Source organism: Citrus clementina, unplaced genomic scaffold (assembly GCF_000493195.1).
Source record: "Citrus clementina cultivar Clemenules unplaced genomic scaffold, Citrus_clementina_v1.0 scaffold_9, whole genome shotgun sequence".
Lineage (NCBI taxonomy): Eukaryota > Viridiplantae > Streptophyta > Magnoliopsida > Sapindales > Rutaceae > Citrus > Citrus x clementina.
In genome coordinates, this window is record NW_006261964.1 from 11,143,025 (window position 1) to 11,163,545 (window position 20,521).

The following is a 20,521-nucleotide window of genomic DNA, read 5'->3' on the forward strand; positions in this document are numbered from 1 at the left end:
CCAACCTTTTTCTTTGATCTCAACTTCATCTTTAGTAATCCTCATAGCTTTGCACAGCTTATGAGCTTAATTAGTTCATCTATCTCAATGTTAGCTTAAAGGGCTTAATTAACTCTCATGAAGATTTTATTTCTTATGAAAATTAGTTTACACAGTACACTTAATTCTGTAAAATTTATGCAAACAATAAGAAGTTAGAAGCTGCCTTGAAGAACTTACTTTTCAATTAATCCCTTGACTTTTAACCTTGGCGAAGGTATGGCAAAAAAATAATAATAATAAATAAATAAATTTAGAATTTACTCAGAGGGAAACTGCAGAGCAGCTGCGATTAAAAGTTTGAGGCTTCCTGGTAGTGTGGCAATGGCGGAGGCAACAGCTATGGAGTGGGGCCTACAAGTGGCTGAAAAAGCTAATATTACTTTTGGAATTTTTGAATCGGATTCATTGGAAGTTATTGACTTAATCAACAAGAAGCCCAGTAGCTTAACTGAAATTGGATGGTTGATCTCTGACATTCAGGAAAATCTGCAGAATTTCAAAGCTCAACATTCCCCTAGAGATTGTAACTATGCAGCTCATTCATTAGCAAAGTTAGCTTTGCAGAAGAAGAAAACTGTAATTTGGTTGGATGAAATTTCACCGGAGATTATGTACTTGTTCTTAAGCTAATCAATCGAAAGGCATACTTTCTTTTTTTTAAAAAAAAGAATAAATAATTATTAAAAGGATAATTTTTAAAAACCTCCCCTGAGGTTTGGGCTTGTTGCAAGTAGATGGCGAGAATTGATTTATTTGTAAAAAACCCCCTACCGTCAGTTAAGTTTAACATTGACCGTTAGTTGACCGTGCAAAGACAATATTACCCTTAACAATAGTTTATAAACGAAAATAACTAAAAAAAAACCAAAATTATTAATTATTTACCTTTTTTAAATTATTGATATTTTCTTAAAGTTCCTATAAAAAAGTTAAAATTAAAAAATTAAAAAATCCTCTTTAAATTATTGATATTTTTTTAAAATTCCTACAAGAAAGATAAAATTAAAAATTTAAAAATGAAATAGTCATAATCTTTACCTATGATATTGTAAATTTTTAGAATTGACAAGGATAAAATTGTCAAAAAATAAGGTTTGTGCTTTTTGCACCAATAATTTTGGTTTTTTTTTTAGTTATTTTTGTTTACAAACTATTGTTAAGGGTAATATTGTCTTTGCACGGTCAACTAACGGTCAATGTTAAACTTAACTGACGGTAGGGGATTTTTTACAAATAAATCAATTCTCACCATCTACTTGCAACAAGCCCAAACCTCAGGGGAGGTTTTTAAAAATTACCCTTATTAAAAAAACAAAAGTTAGAAGTTATCTTACGAGCCTGACAATTTCTGCATCTTCGTCATTAAAAGGGGCATTTTTTCAAATATAAGGGGAGGTTGTGAAAAATTTCCCCTACAGATACATTCCCGCCAAATTCACTTCCCTCCTTTTATTCCCGCCAAAATTGAGAGTGAAAAAAAAAAGAAAAAGAAAAGAATGAACTGCAATTCCAAAAATCAATCTGACGTAACCGTAACAAAGAGGAGAAAGGAAGAGAGAGAAATCGAGAGATGGAGAACGCAAAAGCAGCGCCAACGGGTTGCTTCAAGTGCGGAAGGCCAGGCCACTGGTCGCGTGACTGTCCATCATCATCATCCTCAGCCCCATCAAATTCTAATTTCCCTTCCAACAATACCGCCAGCGGCGGCGGCGGCGGCGGCAGTGGCGTAGGCGATGGCGGCGTTAGTGTTTCTAAAAGTGCAATCGGTGGAGTCAAAGAAAAACCGAAGAAGTTGCCAAGGAGCCGCCCAAAGCTAACCCCTGATCTTCTTCTCTCCGACGACGGCCTCGGTTTCGTCCTCCGCCACTTCCCTCGCGCCTTCAAATACCGGGGCCGCGGTCACGAGGTGAAATTTACCATCCTGCCCCTTCTTTAATCCTTCTGAAATGTTACAGAAAATTAAATTGTCATACCCTGCTGCCTCCTATTTATATTTTCTAGTTGTCGAAATTTCATTACTTGTAGGTGAGTGATTTGGGGCACTTAATCGGGTTATACAGTGAGTGGCACTCCCATTTGCTGCCTTACTACTCGTTTGATCATTTTGTAAGCAAGGTGGAACAAGTTGCTGCCTCCAGACGCGTAAAGGTTCGTCGGGTCTCTCTCAAAGATGCTTTGAATGTGGTTGTGATGCTAAAAGAATGACATGGGGTTGAGGGTGTCACTAAAGAACTAATGTTTTACTGAAGTATTTTGATGCATGTGCACCCTATTGTTCTACGAACAGGATGATTTGATTTTGTTTAATTTGGTCCCGCGCATAAGGATTGATTAATTGTTACATCAAAATGCAAGATTCAGTAGCGTGTCCACAATAGGATGGTTAAGTCAAATCACTATGAACGTGGCTTCATATTCTCGCAGTTCAGGTGATTGTTATTTTTACATCAAACCGTTTAGGAGGAGTGTTTTCTGTTTTTTGAGCAAACCTATTAGAATTGAGATCCTTATCTGGATAACACCATGGTGAGGACATTATGATAAGTTAATTATTAGAATGATTTTACATGGAGGACTGTTTGGTGTGATATACAGTATCAAACCCAATCCTAATCTAACTAGACTTTTTACATGGTGGCATGGTTCTAAATATATCCATAAAATGTTGGTTGAAAGAGGTTTTATTGGCTGTCTGCTTGGGTAGAGGTCATTCAAAAGAGGATAATCTGGCATGACTGACTACAGTGTGAGTATATTTCGTCAATTCTGTTGCAAAATTTGGAATATCATTAATTTGCTGAATATTCCACATTCATCAAATTTTGCTAACTTGAGTCAGTAATAATAATAAGTTCAAAATTTTGAATCATGTTGCGGCATTCTAGCACTTACACATGTTTATATATATATATATTTCAATCATTCATTTTTCACATCCCTGGGCAGATGTGTATTAGAGATTTAAGGGACCGAGTTGCAAATGGAGGGGATCCTACAAAATTGCATGAAGCTGCAGTCGAACATGATGGTCCAGTTGATGAACAAGGTATTTGAAAGTTATATCTGTTTAGTTTTTCTTGCTTCCAGAATGGTAGGCTGTGAGAGAATATTTGGAACACAAGATAGAAAAGTACGATTCTTTAGTAAAGAGAAGATGGTATATTGTTCTAACTAGGCTTCAACAGAACTCCTAAATGGTCCGCTAAGCTTAGAAATGAATCTTATTTAGTATGTTTTTGCTAATAATTTTAATTAGATGTCAGCACATATATCAGTCTGCAATGTTAACCAATCGCACAATTACATTAACTGCTCAAATGATAAAGGCCCTAGATATATAGCAGTCTTTGTCACATTATTCCTCTGCTCTTGAATGTAGGAAATTGTTGCTGGACTCAACCTGAAATTTGATAGGGCCTGTTATTTGACCTGGGTCTGGGCTTCAAGTACCTCTTATAAATGCCCATGGTGCAACTAGATTTAATCCCCCATTGTGTTTGTTTATATATCTATGCATTATAGTTGGCAAGGGATTGAAACTGCCCCCTCTTAAAGCTACCATCTACATAAACATGCTCTTGACATTGCTCTTTATGATAACGAATCTATGAGGCTGCCCAACATGCAGTTTGTTAAAGGATTAAAGCAAAGTATTCTTCTTTTCTTATTTTTTTCTATGTGTTTTCTTCTTTCAGCGCCTGCTGAGGCCATGAGTTCTGAGAGGCAACCTCATCAACAAGATCCGGCTTCAAATGTCCATGCTGCTGATGATTTTAACGACCTTTTCAATGAGGTTTATAGGACTACTACTGAAGTGAGTATCTTTTCCAACTTAATTTTGAGGTTCTTTCTCTTTAATTCTGCTTTCTGTAGTTGATCAGCAGAAAATATGCTAAATTGACATGAGTTTTTTTCTTGCTGAAGAGCACCTTCTCTAGACATAAGGAAACAGTTCAAATCATTTGTCATAATTGCATATGCTGGTTACTTTTTATACATTCACAATGGTTTACTTTTTCTCCATGGCTTCTTCAAACAAAATATTTTAGCTTCAATCACTAGGTGGCAGGTATAGAAAGACAATTTAACAGGGATCACTGTGACAATGCCTTTCATCTTGTTGCCCATGACTATTGACCTTGTCACATAATCTAAAAAGGAAATGCCCTTACGGAGAAGATGCCAGTAAGGATGCTTGTGATATCCTAGTTATCTGACACTTGCACTAGGTTGTGGGCTTTGAATAACATCTTTCTGTTTATTCTGCCCTCACTGTGGGGATTTTTGTCATTGCCACCCCACCTGCTCTCCAAAGATATCAATTTCATAAATTAATCAAGGGATTTGATTATGGTTAAAATGTCATAATTACATTGGATTTTGCATGTTCTAAGAATTTATATCAAATGTTTGTAGTTCATGTTGTCTGTTATCATGCATGCCTAATGGTGGGGTCCAGTAGGGGTAATCTAGATATGCTCTCAGTCTTACAAAATTTTGAATTGCTCTAAAAGAAAAGGCTCATGTTTGCATTCGCTGCTCAAGGCAAATACAGTGTGTTGGTGGTTTACTTCGCATGATATGAGTGTGTGATAGCTTAATTGATTGCTTTCATATGGGCAAAAGAGTTTTTTGGAGGAATGAATTTTTGTTTGCTGGAATTTACCTTTTGTTGATCTTTCAACATTTATACCCCACTGTTAGTAGCTAACTTGGTGCTTAATCCTTAAGCAAACTCAAATTGAGAAGTTTTAATTATAAAGCATCTCCAACCCAGAAGCTGGCCCGGTTATGCTCCTGTAGTTCTTGATGTAGCACCTTTTTATATGCAGTATCTTCAAGTTGTTCCCTGTGACTTGATGGCTGTCCACTTCTGAATACTAAAGTCATATAAACTGTTTTAATGTCATAACTACAGGAATCATCTCAGGCCTTGCAGGGTGACGAGGCTGCTACCAATGTACCTTCTACTGAAAGATGTGAAGAAGGATCACCGAAACAAGTTCCAAATAATGAAGGTAGCCGCTCCAGTGAAGTTCATGTCACAGAAGAACAAAGAGCTCGCATGGAAGCTAACAGGTTGAAGGCATTAGAGAGAGCTGCTGCTCGAGCTCGCCAATTACAAGTATCTTGATTGTCACGTCTTTAATAACTCCTTTTGTTTTTTTTAATTTTCATTTTGGCACTCTAATGTGAAGAATCTGATGCTATTATTGTGAAGAAATCTAGACATTGCTCAAACAAGTTGCTTATAGTTGCTAATGATTTCTAGAGATGGCACTCATCACCACTAGACAATTAAAAAGAAGCAGCAAGTAGCTCGATAAACCTTAAATCTATGTAAAGCTTTCAGAGGGCAAGACACGAGTATACAGCTGGACCCCAAAAGCCATCACTACTTGTAAGCCAACCCATGTATAATGGCAAGAGGAAACGCAGCCTATTTTAGTTGGTCCTTTATAGAATCTCTATAATACACGCAAGCAATTATGTAACTGTAAAAGACTAAAATAATAGCTTGCTCTAACATGAATTTATTAGCAATTTCATTCATGGTGTGCGTACTTGCCAAACTGGGAATTCACCCCCAATTTGGGACTGAGGAATAGGAGACTGATTCTCAATGGGGATGAGAATCAGGCTTCCATTCCAAAAGATCTCAATTCTATTCCCATTAACATTTTAATATTCCCAAAATAATTTTCTTTAAATGAAAAATATAGATAATCAAAAATCAAAAGGAAAAACAATAAATCTCTAAAAACCTATACTCTCTTGCATGGAAGTCCCCAACTGAACGCCATCATAGCCACTTCCATCACCGTCATTGCCAAAATCAACCATCGTCTTCATCACTATTGGTTCCATCGACTGTGGAGCAATAGTTAGTTGCTGATTTCGTTTCAATTTCCTCACTTTCATCTCCAATGGTCATGGTTTCGCTCTAACAATGATGATTTGTTGCTATTGTTGTTGATGATGATGATTTCGATTTCAATTATTATTATTATTAATTTTGAAATGGATTATTATTTTGTTGATGATGATGATGATTTTTTATTCTAATTTTGATTTTTTTAGAATAGATTGTTATTAATGAAAATAATTTTTGAACAAGAATAAGTATAATAATAAAAATATAAAATAATAATTATGATAATAGTTAATTAAAGACTTTTTAGTAATTTGTAATAATTTAACTCATTTAAATTCCAATTCCAAAACAAAGTAAATATATCAATGGGAATGGAATCCTTTCCCATTCTGATTCCTACGACTTAAATAAACAAGGTATTTTGATTTCCAATTTCTCATTTTTATTTTAAATCATTCGGATTTCACTCAATTGCACAATCAAGTAATTAAATCCCATATTATATTCCCACTTCATGTTTTTAGATATCTTAATTTCAATTAACTACATTATGGGGGTGCTAGTGCAAACAATATTGATTTTGAAGTACATTATTAAAAAAAAATGAATAGCTTTAAAAAAAGTTATGTGTTCTTTTGATGGTTATAAATGAATAGCTTTAAAAACAAGTTTTGTTTTCTTTTGATGGTTATAGATGAACTACATAAAGAAAGAAGATATTTAAAGTAGAAACAAAACGTTCAAAAAGAAAGCACATTGTAATTGACGACAAGCTTTGTTATTGAATGAATAATTACAAGAGTTGTAAAATATTTATAGGAAGAAATTTGAGTGAAATTATTACACTCCTAGAGTCCTAACCAATATGGGATTAGTCACAAATCGAGGACGGTGGTTACGTATTGAATGTGAGATTGAAGAACCTTTGAATCCTACCACGTTAATTGCATTCAATTTTTTTTTTGATATAATAGTCGTGTTCGACGTGCTTAACACTGTCTCATTAAATTTACTTTTACTAAAATTAGTGAAAGGAAAAAGGGAGCAATTCATTTTTGTCTAATTTGGTCAAAGAGAAAATAGTAGAATGAATTTTTGTCCAGTTGATGTTCGTGACTCCGACGAATATGATTTTCCTAATCAAATAATAGATTTATTTTTATAAAAAAAAGGGTTTAATGAGACAAACTATGATTCAGATAAGTTTTTTTTTTTTTTTTTTCAAATACATAAGAATTTCATCACACCAATCACAATAAAATTAGATATGCATAAGAGAATCTATTACAATAACCTATTGGTCTAATTATTGTATTTTCACAATGTTGATCGAGATGAAAACAAGTGCATTCTCGGTGCATTTGATACACATTGTATTATATTAAATTATATTATATTATTTGATACACATTGTATACCGACCGAAGTACAAGGTTCCACGTTAGTCAAAACAAATCGAAGGACGGATTTCTAATTCTAACCCAAGCAAGATTTCCGGCAATGTCGACGGATTCTGCCATCAATTCCCGTCATCAACTTCAAGATCGACAGCTGTTGATGTCAGTTGGCGGTGGACTGGAGACTCCCTCTTCCCATTTAGTCTTAACGTGAACTCAACCACATTTGTTACGCTGCCTTCTCCGCTGCCACGTGTGCATCCATTTAATAACGACACGTGTCGGGTTCGGTCCAAAAGGACCCTCCATTTATGGCCCTCTTCACTTTTTGCCTTCAATTTTTTCACCGATTTCCTGAGCTTAGAGAAACACACAGTACTCTCGCTCCCTTACAGATCACGCATTAAAATCCTTGCCTCTGCTCCTCCGAACCGAATGAATAAATTGCATTAACCAAAGAAAGAAAAAAAAAAAAAAAAAAAAAAAAAGAGCAAAAACCCAGCTAAAAGGTCTTGAGCAGTCCAAGAATTTCAATATTTTATTTTGTTCAATGATGCGCTCTGGCTCTGCTGTTCAATTAAGTATTTACAACAATACAATACAATCATGGAGAGGAGAAAAGAAAGAATTATTTGTCGTCTGCAAGTTCTGCGATGAGTGCACGTGAAGACTACGCTGTATCCGTGAGTTTTTTTTCCTTTTTTTTTCCCCCAAGAATTTCAAGACAAATAGATACCCATTACCAAGCGCCTGAGGCACCAATGTGAGTGAATGCTGCGAGATAGCTTACCAATGGACTCCCTGCTCCCGCTTCTAGGGTTTCCAGATTCTTCTTCTCCTCCTCCCCCTCCTCCTCCCAGTAGACTCGACAGAGTGTTGATGGATGTGTTGTTGTAGCAGCAGATCTGAAGTAATGATTTAGAAGGGTTGTTTTCAAAGATCAAAATCAGAATTTCTTACAACAGTCATTGATGGAACCTCTGGTTTCAAGGTACTATCACTATCCTCTCGTCTTTCTGATTCTCTCTTGTCTCATTCAGATTCCACTGGTCAGATCAGGTGACACAGAGGCTCTCTTGTCTCTCAAGTCATCACTCGATCCTTTCAACCGTCTTTCATCGTGGAAAAACGGCGACCGTGATGTTTGCAAATGGCAGGGGATCAAAGAATGCTTAAATGGCAGGGTCACAAAGCTTGTTCTCGAGCACTTGAACTTAACCGGTACTCTGGATGAAAAAATCATAAACCAATTAGACCAGCTTCGAGTTTTGAGTTTCAAAGGAAATTCAATATCCGGGCAAATCCCGAATCTCCTTGGCCTTGTAAATCTCAAGTCTCTTTACCTCAACGACAACAACTTCTCCGGTAAGTTCCCGGGTTCTCTTTCAAGCCTACACCGTTTGAAAATCATAGTCTTAGCCAACAACCAGATCTCGGGTCCAATTCCTGAATCGCTGTCCAATCTAAAGAGACTCTACATGCTTTATTTGCAAGACAATAAGTTCACCGGACCAATCCCTCCTTTCAACCAAACCAATCTCAGATTCTTCAATGTTTCCAACAATGATCTGTCTGGTCAGATTCCTGTTACCCCGGCTTTGGTTCGGTTTAATGCGTCTTCGTTCTTGCTGAACATTAATCTTTGCGGCGAGCAGATTCAAAATCCATGTAAGAGCATCAGTCCTGGGCCTGCATTGAGCCCTGCGTACCCGACAAAACCAAGTTCAAAGAAACACAAAAGGGTCAAAATCATAGCGGCGAGTGTAGGTGGTGGGTTAGCGTTGTTGCTTCTAATATGTATTGTGCTATACGTATGCTTGGTTTCAAGAAAACGTAACAAAAAGGGAAGATCCAGTGAGGTCAGAGGCAAAGGGATTGTTGGTGGTGAAGGACTGGAGAGGGGAGAGGCTTCCGGAGCGGGCGGTGGCAATGCTGGGGGCGACGGTGGAGGGAAATTTTCATGGGAAGGGGAGGGTCTAGGGAGTTTGGTGTTCTGCGGACCAGGGGATCAGCAGATGAGTTACAGCTTAGAGGATTTGTTGAAGGCGTCTGCCGAGACATTGGGGAGAGGTACGATAGGGAGTACGTACAAAGCTGTGTTGGAATCAGGGTTCATCGTGACCGTTAAAAGGCTTAAAGATGCAAGGTACCCGCGGCTTGAAGAATTCAGAAGACACATGGACATTCTTGGGAGACTCAGGCACCCCAATCTTGTCCCCCTCAGGGCTTATTTCCAGGCAAAGGAGGAGCGATTGCTTGTTTATGACTATTTCCCCAACGGCAGTCTCTTCTCTCTTATTCACGGTATGTGCTGTCTTGCCACTCGACCCCTTTTTATCTTTTTATTTTCATTCTTTCGATTGATTAAGAAATTTTTTTCAAATGAGCCCAAAAATAGGTGCCGTTTATAAAAATAGCTTAACTTAGATGTCCTTTTTCACTTTTGTATCTAAAAAAGAGTTATTTGAACAACGATGTTGGAAGTAATGATGGTAGATTAACTGTGAAAGCTGAATAGACTGTCAACCACTAGTAGATAGGTCTCCATCGACAATTAAATTTTTTATAGGTTTATGAGTTTAAGTAGGTTGTTTTAATAGATTTAGCATAGGCTAAATTTAATAATAATAAAACCTTATTGCGAGTTTTTTATTTTTATTTTTAATTAAAATGTGAGCTTTTGTAATATAAGTACTGTTTTAATAAATTTAATGGAGATTATTTTAAAAGATTTAACTAGGACATAATGGATACTAAAGTAATTTTTTTTTTATGTTTAGAATTTATTTTATTTAGTGATAGCTGATCAAGATTCTTTCTTAATCTATTAAGATCATAAATAAGTGTCGATCGATCGTTGGGAGTCAAACAATTGATGTTTGGTAGATCAGAGGTTGAGGCTGGTAGACAGACGGGTTGACAATGGTGAATTAGGGTATTATTGTTCAAATTATTTTTTTAAACTAAAGTTTAAAGTGGGCCATTTTTATAAATTAATTAAAAAATCTTGTGTTATTTCTATAAATTTGCCAAGTGAAACAAAACATACGGCATTGTGAAATTGGGGTGGAGTTTCTCAAACGAAGCCATGTGAGATGTGACATATTTTGACCCCATGTGGTGATGTGTAATGGGACTTCCCTTGGTTGTTTTCTTTCGAGGCTAGATTCGCTTCCACGTGTCAAGTCAAATCATATATATCAAAGAAAGTGCCTGCAGATTTATTAATAAAAGATTAGTGAGACTTTAATCATGATTACCGTGGCTGTTATTATTAATATTATAATTTTTCTTTGTGCTTATGTGATAATAATATAATACATACATATATGTAAATTAAATACTCCCTTGTTTCATCCAATATGATGATTTTTAGGTAAATGAAGACAAAAGAGGATCAGGAGGATACGTCCCTTTCCCTATTCTTTTTTTTTTTTTTTATTTAATACAAAATTAAATCCCAATCTCGAAAAAAGAGTGTGCTTTTCGTTGACAGCTCATAGTGTGTTACTTTCCCTGACCTCGGCGTGTTAGTGTTGTCCCGTTCAAAAATTTATATCTTCCTCGATACTTTACCATCTGCTTGATTGCTTATTAGTTACTACTTTTCAGTTATATCTTTGAAAGATCAATGATAATAAATAAAAGAGCCCCAGCGGAGGCTTGATTTTGAGCCTTCTCTTGAGGTATTATTGAAGAGCCTGGGCTACCCTGCATGGCTCGATAACAATAAAATTGTAGTTGCTATTTAATAGCAACAACTATAATTTTCTTTATTATAAAACAAAAGAAATGGTACGAGTATACACAAAGACAAAATTAATGAAGTAAATGAGTTTGTTATTATGTGGTTGAATAAAGTGGTTTTGTGTAATTTTAAGCGAGACTTTGTAAAGGGATTGATCGTTTTTTGATTGGGCATTGGACTAGAAGTGGTATTTTGGTAAATGAGTGATCAAAGTGACATATTGTCGATTGGAGGATATGGTTGGCTTTGATTTTTCCCTTCATTCTGCCTTCAATTCTCGCACATGGGACTTCCTGATTGGATACCCTAATAACCTTGTGACAAGCTACTTGTTGTCTTAAAAAAAAAATGATGTGTGGACTTGAATCGACTACTGTTGAGATGCATGGACTACACATGGACATTTCTCCAGCCTTTGCCGAGGCACATTAATTATAGGAGCAAATGTCCTTGTTTAATGTGTTGACATATATATATTCTTTGACTACTATGACAGGAACAAGGACTTCGGGTGGTGGAAAGCCTCTTCACTGGACATCATGCCTCAAAATAGCTGAGGACTTGGCGAGTGGTTTGCTCTACATTCACCAGAACCCTGGCTTAACACATGGGAACTTGAAATCCTCCAATGTGTTGCTAGGAGCTGACTTTGAGTCCTGCCTCACTGATTACGGTCTCGGTTCATTTAGAAATCCCGACTCAGTTGAAGAACCAAGTGCTACTTCCCTATTCTACAAAGCCCCTGAATGCCGTGAAATCTGGAAACAACCCACCCAACAAGCTGATGTTTACAGCTTCGGCGTCTTGCTCTTGGAGCTCTTAACTGGGAAAACTCCCTTCCAAGACCTTGTTCTGGAACATGGTTCGGACATTCCTAGATGGGTTCGGTCAGTTCGTGAAGAAGAAACTGAATCCGGAGACGACCCTCCCTCGAGTAACGAGGCATCCGAGGAGAAACTTCAGGCCCTATTGAACATCGCGATAGCTTGTGTTTCGCTTGCCCCGGAGAACCGTCCTGTAATGAGGGAGGTTTCGAAGATGATCAGAGATTCAAGGGCAGAGGCTCAAATGTCGTCCAACAGCAGTGACCATTCGCCGGGGAGGTGGTCCGATACAGTTCAGAGCTTACCCAGAGAAGAACATTTGAGCATATGATTGCTTAGTCTATATGGCGGCTTCAAAATTCATTAATTCCGATTCTTTTCAATTGTATCTTGATTAGTGAACTGAATTTTGTAGATCTTTTGGTGTAAATTTTTTCAAAGATTTTTCTTATTTTCACTTTTTAGCCGGATTTTTGCAGTTGACCAACTACCAAGGTTGAATACTACTGCCGCTTCTCTATATCCAGCTTGCTATGCTACGTTGGTGTCCTTAAACAATGTCGAGGTTATTAGTTCGAGTCTTTGTCATAAATTTAACATTTTAGTCTATAAGTGCCTATACTTAGCTTGTTTTTAGATTGTTATTTTTTTTTGTTCCTGTGACATTATTTTCAACAATCAGCCACCCTTTATTATTATTATTATTATTATTATTATTAGTTAATGATGACTGCGACAAGAAAAATGCTTAAAATTTGAGTTTTTTAATTGATCCCAAGAACTAAATTTAACCGAGGATGTTTGAGTTCAACCTGATAATTAAAGCCAGACACAAGCAATTAACCAGTGGCGGACCTGCGGCAAGGCAGCCCGGTCAAACTTAGGAAAAATCATTTATACCCCTTATTTTACTATCAATTATAGACAATAATAGAGATTTTATTTTGTTTTCATGCATGTCCCTAATATAATTATCCTTATATTTTCATTAATTTTATACTATAATAGAGTTTTTATTTTATTTTTAAATATGTCCTTAATTCAATTATATTTTTTTCCAATTGAAATTAGTGACTTATTTTATAAAATGAGTAAATTATATATTTACTATATAGATAAAAAACATTAGGGGGTAAAATGTTATTACTTTAATTTATTTAAAAAAATTCTAATTGAAAAACTTTAAAAAAACATGTAGTAACAATTATCAACATTTTCACAAATTTTTTATGTAAATTTTGAGATTTTATTTATTAGTTATATTAACTAAGATAAAATTTGAATATTTTGAGGAGCTTTAATTTGATAGAAAAATCATCAACAACTGGTTCTTTAAAGAGAGTCAGAGCGTTTGGCAAAGAAACAACAACACCCAAATACATTTTTGTTAGGTTGAATTTAGTTTATAATTGAAACTTTTGACTAATAATATTTTTATAATTTAAAAAGAGGAATAAATTTGAATTGGTTAATTTATTGAAACCTGGTAATTAAGTACTTGACTTCAAACATTAAAGTTTTACTTCAATTTTTAATTGACTGCAAATCTGCAATTACATGTATTCATTTATTTCAGCTTAAAATCCTTAATTAATATATTAATCCTTATATAATCCTTGTATAATTACATTTTATTAGAGTCAGATTTCATAATTGTAAAATAGTGTTTTATTTTTTTAATTGCTTTTGTTTTCTACTCTTTTTATATAACTATTTTTGTTTATAACTTATAGCGATAAGATTTTTCATGCCCCCCTTATTTGATGCAATTTTTTCTACTTATAAATTTTTATACTCACTTTAAAATATAAATTTTTTAATTTAGTCCGGGGTAATACAAATTCCTGAGTCCGCTCCTGCAATTAACCTAAAATGTAAATAACAATAGTTTGAACATCAAAAGATCTCTCACTTTATTCTATTTAATCTCATTTAGTTTTATTTAATAATTTATTGTATATACATAGAGAATTGCTTTGGAACCTACATGGAACCCATACACCACATAGCTGTTTTTGACAAGCACAGTAAACACACTATAAGTTTAGATAATTGCACATAGATTTTTAATTTTTTAATTGAAAAAGCATATTTTGAATTAATAATGTTAAAATAAACACAAGCATGACTGATAATGGCCAATCTATGCTAAGTTGGCGGCCCGTGCTGTATTCGTGCCTCATCATTTGTGCTCTTTTTTCAATTGGGCTTCCTTTTCTATAGCCATGCTATGTTGGTGGGCACTCTCATATGTTTGTGCTAGCATGTTGCCCAACATTATTTTTCTCAAAAAGAAAATTCTAAGTTGTAATTCAATCACGATAACTCTCTATAAAAAGAAACTTTTCTTTAAAAAGAAGGTTATTTCATTTTATTGAAGAGGAGTGATATTTTGCTAAATAAAAATTTGATTGTCATCTTCATATCAATAAGAAATTAATGGAATGAAGTTATGATCTTTTCAAATTTCTGTTATCTCCGAGGCTTTGACAAAGAACTAAGATTGCAATGAGATGAATACTTGAACGGGTGTATGGAAAAAATAAAATAGTTAATGCATTTGATTAGTTAAGGACTATTTGGGTATTTAGATGAGTGTGTGAAATAAAAATATATTTTTAAAGTGCAAATAGACTCCTTTTTAATTTTTAAATTAGACTAATTTTTATGATCAGTTAAGTTGGTGGACTGTGTCATGTCCGTGCTGTCACATTTCTTTTTTATTTTTAATTAACCTTGCTTTTGTAGCCTGTTAAGTTAACGGACTATGATATGCTTATGCCACTCCAATTTTTTAATTGAAATGTATGTGCCAAGATTAACATAAAAAATCAATTACTTAAAAAAAGATAAAATATAGAAGTTTAAACAAGTCAAATTATTCTCTTCAAAAATAAATTGAAGAAAAAGAAAGCTAGCAAGTCGAAAACTATCTTCACTCGAAGAATCATACATGTTTTGCATTTTCTTCAATTACATACCGAGCCATAATTTATTTATTTTTTCCATGACCACAACAACAAAATTACTTAAATTTTGAGTTATCAAAATGAACCTACGGACTAAAGTTAACCAAGAATGTCTGAATTCAACCTGATAATTAAAATTAAACACGAAGCAGCATGCTTGAATTAACCTAAAATGTAAATACTAATAATTTGAACATCAGAAGATCTCACTTTATTCAATTTAATCTCATTTTATTTTATTCAATAATTTGTTATATATTATAGACAAACGCTCTATAAATACAGAATGACTTTGGAACCGATGCTAACTATTCTTGACGAACACTAAACACACTATTAAGTAGGGAATAGCTTTGGAGCATATCACAAAACTAGTTATGGTTACTTAGGTTCTATCTTGATTTTTTGTTCATACAACATTTTCATCAGTCAACTACCTTTCAATATTTTTTCCATGATCATATCCACAACATTACTTAAATTATGAGATTTTTAAATCAACCTAAGAATTGAATTTAAACAAGAATGTTTAAATTGAACCTAACCATTAAAATTGGACAAAAACATATTTAAATTCATATTATTAAAATAAAAAAAAAATATGTTTGAAGATAACGGCCGTGTTAAGTTGGTGGGCTATGCCATATTCATGTCGGCATACCGTCCTAACTTTATTTTTCTTATTTGGATGAACTTTTATGATCGTGTTAAGTTGGTGGGCTGTGCCATTCCTGTGCCATCCCGTTCATTTTTTATTTTTAATTGGACTTACTTTAATAAACTTGCTAAGTTAGCTAACCATGCTATGCTAATGCTGCTCCATTTACTTTTTCTATCCAGAATGGTGCTTCTAACATCGCTCAAAAGTCCTTAGAAAATCCCCACCTCTTTGAATTTACAATTTTAACCAGAATGAAAACTACAATGATAGAAATTCTCTTTTTTTACTTGGTTTCCATCCATGCCTTCAGGTTCTCTTCTTAAACTTAAATCAGCAATTTAGTATCATATCATCAAATCTTTGTACACCAGTAAAATAAAAGGATTAACAATCTCTACAAATTCTTATTTGTAAGCTTAAATTAAAAAAAAAGTTCTGGTAATCAATAATCTTTGCAATATTTTCAATCGTGATTGTGACCATAAATCTCATAACAATTTTTAGTTTTTTTAGTTCAAACTGAACTATTCGTGTCTATCTTTTTTTTTCTCTTTAGCAAAGGGAGAAAATAAAATAACGTAATAAACAAGTCGCGGAGATGCATGCTTATTACGTAAAAAAGTTGAGTGACATGTGTAATACCAAAGAGGCACGAAGAAGAAAAGAAATAGCATACTACCCAAAAAAATAAAAGTAATTAATTGCTCTAATTGACATTATACTTGTATAAAATTCGAGAGGAAAAGCATAATTGTATAAATGTTTTGTGCAAATTTTGACGATAGAAATGAGAGAGAGATGGGGTTTATGGAGGACTGTTTTGAATTATGGAGGTATTATTAGAATTAATTGATTGCTTTCTTTTTTTTTTTTAGTGGTATCTTTAAGAAATGGGTTTTACAAGGAATTTAAGAAATGGGTTTTATAGGGAATTTTGAGGGGTGTTAACAACTCGTTTTTTTTTCTTTTTTCTTTTTTTAATAACTTGAAGTGTATATGTCAAAATTAAGGTCTATCTATGATGTTTTCTTTTTTTTTTTACAGCATCAATAGTATAAAAAATATGTATCATTTGATCTAATTTTAGTATACATTATTTCTATTAATAAAAAATTCTAATTATTTTAAAATATTATAACTAGTTAACAAATCGGTTAAAAAGCTGGTTTTAAATTTGTAAAAGAAAAAATAGAAATATTATAGTACAATTTTATCTCATCGAATTCATTTGAAATTAGATTCTTGAAGACTATCTGTGCTCCCACTTGTGCTCCGAAATTGGTTTGAAGAACATCTTAAAAAAAAAATTTCAGGGCCAAAATAACAGCGAAGATGATTTCATAGGCGTGTCGCTTTCAAAACTTAAAGGAGATGCTGTAATGGGTTCGCAAGTGTTAATTTGACATTAATTGTTCTCTCCTGGTCAGCTAGCATTGATAATTGAATTCTAAACAAGACAATAGAAATTTCAAACTCATATATAGAAGCTATATGTATTATATATATGTATGTATATATATATATGTGTGTGTGTGTATATATATTTGGTAGAATTTAATCTACCAAAGAATCTGAACTGTTTTTTTTATTCTAATTAATGTAAAAGTGAATCCTTGTGAATTTTAGTTTTATTGTCGAACTAGATTACTTTCATAATGTAACAGTTAAATTAGATCATATTTCTCCTTCCAAATCAAGGTGGGTGTAACTTGTGTTCAATTTATTGCTAGTTTATTGCGTTGAGTGTTTGATAGGTAAGCTTTTAAATGTGCTGCTGGATGGGATCACCCTAGAAAAGGAATCACGGATTTGATGATGTTTTTTGTTGTACTAAATTCATATCAAATCTTGCTTTGATGCTAGAATATATTTAGTTATTACCTTGCATGAATTGATGATGTTGCCCACTTATTAATGCAGTTTCTTTTCTCATTGATGTTGGCTTAATTGGCTGAGTAATACTGCACTTAGGGTGCGTTGGTAGTCACATTATACTGCATGAATCATGATCCACTATCCTTTTAATCTAAAACAAACAAAAGACAATTGGTTTAAAAGCCAATTGGTTCAATGACGGAATGGGGGTAGTCGAAACGGATCGATAGGGTAGAAAAATATTAAATATCATTCTAGTAACATACCAAACTAATACAATTAGGTTATATTCTAATCGTAACATAATTAGATCTCATTCTAATGCAAACTACTCAATAAAATTTCAATAATGCTTTAAGTGATATTAGATGACGCTCTAATCTAAACGGCTTTATAAAGAAAATTTTGATAGATAATCTCAAAAAAATTATAAATATAAGTTTATTATTGAATAATTGAAATTGAAGTTATAAAAATAATAATCAGGCCTCCCTATTTGTAATAGGGTAAATCAACTTCCCTAAATTAACTTAAAAAAGAAAAATCTACAATTATAATATAAATGAAAAACTAAAATATATATCATAATTGGGGAAAAAGCCATTTTCATCCCTAGGGTTTCATACAATAGCTCATTTCATCCATACTTTTTAAATAATAGCTCAAAACATCCTTCCGCTAACTCACCATTAGTTTTTTGCCATTAACTAAAAATTCACTGAGGGCAAAATGAGATTTTTCATTAATGGGATACAAACTATATTAAAATAAAATTTTTACTCAATTGAATAACACTATAAAATATACAAAATTCATTAATTTATTCTTAAATGAAATCAACGATAAAATAGTTTGATATAGCTACTAAATAATCATCATAAGTAATAAACTGTAACTAACACTATTTAAAATCTTTAAATCATTGGAAAAAAAAACTCAAAACTACAAACAATTTTTGTGTGCTTGCATATGTTGAATATCTTCTTAATCTTCAACAAATTTTTATTTTGACCTTTGTCACCACCCTTCTTTGGCCATTATTGTCTCCCCAAGTCCTTACCATTATCTGCTCAAGTCCGCTCATAGTGCAATTAGATAGTATACTTATACGAATATGAAAATTATGATTATTTTTTGTACTTAGATCTAGAGTTTATAGGACTGTCATGCCGAAAAAATAGAGAAGAGTGCAAAACAATTGCTTGAAATATAAGTTTTTCATCTTTTTGGTATTTCCTGTTTAGTGGGATTAGATAAAAATCATTTTTAATTATATGTCAAATTTGATTTATTTTTTCTCATTTTCTCTTTAATGGAAAATCTTGTTTTAACCTCAATGAATTACTAACAAATGACATTTAACTAACGGTGAGTTAACAGAACGATATTTAGGGCTATTGTTTAAAGAGTAGGGATGAAATGAGCTATTGCATGAAACCCTAGGGATGATAAAGGGTTTTTCCCACCATAATTGATAGAAAATATCAAAAGATCTAAAATAATAAAATTGTAAATTTTTAAAATAACGTCCTACATTGTTTAGATATTTCTGAACCATTTAATTTTTACTACCCTGAATTGAACCAAATACCCACCCTTAAATTTGAATGCTCGTAGTTAGCAGTGGTACGTAAATAGTAGGTTGGCAACAAACAAAGATAAAGGAAAACCTTACTGCAAGCTAGCCATTTCTTAATTTCAGGAGTAATTTTTTTGTTTTTTGTTTTTACAAAGGCACTTTAATAAACATACAGTGCAATAAAAGCTTTTCTTTTTGTTTATTATTTATATTCTCTCCTCATATTCTAATATAAACGCTTTTTTTTTTTTCAATTCTTTTATACAGGGTCAAGAGGTTGCAAACACTGAGGACGTGTGAAAGATTTCATGGGTGATAGGTTAAATATTCGTACGAAGGTTCTTTTTTGAAAATTTGAAATTATTATTATTTATATCCTAGGAACTTTTTTATAATTTTTTAATATATCTTTCCGTAATTAAATTCAATTGGCCGGTTATCTTGACATTTTGCTTTAATTTAGATTTTTTTCAAAGTTTCATGACGTATAGCTATATAAAAGATTTGGAGCTCTCTTTTATGCAATTCTGAACGTACATATGTAGAGTAAATAAAAGTAAAAAACTTTATTTTTTAAAAAAAATGTTAGAACTTATGTTATTTGAATGCAACTGGAAGGATAAGATTTCGAGGGCAATGAATAACTTGGCTCTTTACGTAACCAACAAAAACAATTAATTGATTTTGTTGCATAAAGTTTCTGTTCTGTATTTTTGTTGCATATGTTTATTTTTATTTATTTTTTAAAAAAATAACTTGGATCTGCTGCGTCTACTGGAGAATTTATCTAGCTGGGGCTGCTCTCACTGGTGGGCGGCAATTACTTCCTCGCTTTGTTCCGCTTCCTGAGGATGAATTTGCTTCTATCCAAGCCCGGCTTGATGATCTTGCTAATCGGATAACCGATTTGGATGATATTTTAAGTTTGCTTTTGCTTTATTTATTTATTTATTTATTTTTTAGCGGACCTTATTGTTACCTTTGCCATGCAATTTTCCTTTCTACTAATCAAATTCAGTCTCTCTTTTTAATCTTGCAGTAATTTTTTTTTTTCTTTTGAAACTAACATGCTCTAATGTATACTTTTGGTTAGTTATTTGATTTGTTTATATGTAGGTTTTTTTTGCTATAATGCCATAATATGTTCTTGAAGACTATTTATTTGGAGATTTTTGCCATAAGGTGTCGAAGGGGTAGATTAGTTAAGATCTTTGTATTATGGGTATGTTATGGCAAGTCAAGTTCAGGGGCAGATGCAGCATATGACCAGTGGGGGCTGCCAAAAAAAAATTCTAAAATTGAAAGAGAAAAATATTTTAGTTTTCTAATTAACCCCCATTAAATTTATTAAAATAGTCACTATAAATTATAAACCCCTATAAAATTTAAATTTTAACTTTTAAAAATTATAAAAACTTATATTTTAATTAAAAATAATGATAGCCCACCACCTAAAATATTTTATATTCTCAAAAAATAGGATTGATTCTTCCAGTTTCTATAATAATAGTAGAGCGAACGTTTTTAATAATGAAACTCATGAAGAATCAT

The 20,521-nt window shown here is 33.2% G+C and overlaps 2 protein-coding genes across 3 annotated transcripts; both read left to right on the plus strand.

The window, feature by feature from the left end:
- Nucleotides 1–1,563: 1,563 nt before the first annotated feature.
- Nucleotides 1,564–5,520, plus strand: LOC18032628 (TIMELESS-interacting protein). Its single transcript, XM_006420593.2, has 6 exons — nt 1,564–1,948; nt 2,068–2,190; nt 2,989–3,088; nt 3,738–3,856; nt 4,961–5,167; nt 5,315–5,520. Exons 1-6 carry the CDS (start codon nt 1,613–1,615, stop codon nt 5,342–5,344), a joined length of 915 nt encoding a protein of 304 aa, XP_006420656.2. The 5' UTR covers nt 1,564–1,612; the 3' UTR covers nt 5,345–5,520.
- Nucleotides 5,521–7,364: 1,844 nt separating this feature from the next.
- LOC18033155 (inactive leucine-rich repeat receptor-like serine/threonine-protein kinase At1g60630) lies at nt 7,365–12,497 on the plus strand. Of its 2 annotated transcripts, XM_024189126.1 has the most exons (3): nt 7,785–8,305; nt 8,369–9,618; nt 11,559–12,497. In XM_024189126.1, the coding sequence occupies exons 1-3, from the start codon at nt 8,286–8,288 to the stop codon at nt 12,215–12,217; spliced, it is 1,929 nt and encodes a 642-aa protein (XP_024044894.1). In that variant the 5' UTR covers nt 7,785–8,285; the 3' UTR covers nt 12,218–12,497. The 2 variants fall into 2 exon arrangements, with proteins under 2 accessions (XP_006420657.1, XP_024044894.1); XM_006420594.2 differs by having other exon boundaries at nt 7,365–9,618.
- The last annotated feature ends 8,024 nt before the right edge of the window (nt 12,498–20,521 follow it).

Coding starts and splice junctions, on each gene's coding strand:
- LOC18032628 (XM_006420593.2), top strand. CDS start 1,613: ATGGAGAACGCAAAAGCAGCGCCAACGGGTTGCTTCAAGTGCGGAAGG. Junction 2,191..2,988: donor CTGCCTCCAGACGCGTAAAG/GTTCGTCGGGTC, acceptor ATCCCTGGGCAG/ATGTGTATTAGAGATTTAAG. Junction 5,168..5,314: donor CTCGAGCTCGCCAATTACAA/GTATCTTGATTG, acceptor AATGATTTCTAG/AGATGGCACTCATCACCACT.
- LOC18033155 (XM_006420594.2), top strand. CDS start 8,286: ATGGAACCTCTGGTTTCAAGGTACTATCACTATCCTCTCGTCTTTCTG. Junction 9,619..11,558: donor TCTCTTCTCTCTTATTCACG/GTATGTGCTGTC, acceptor CTACTATGACAG/GAACAAGGACTTCGGGTGGT.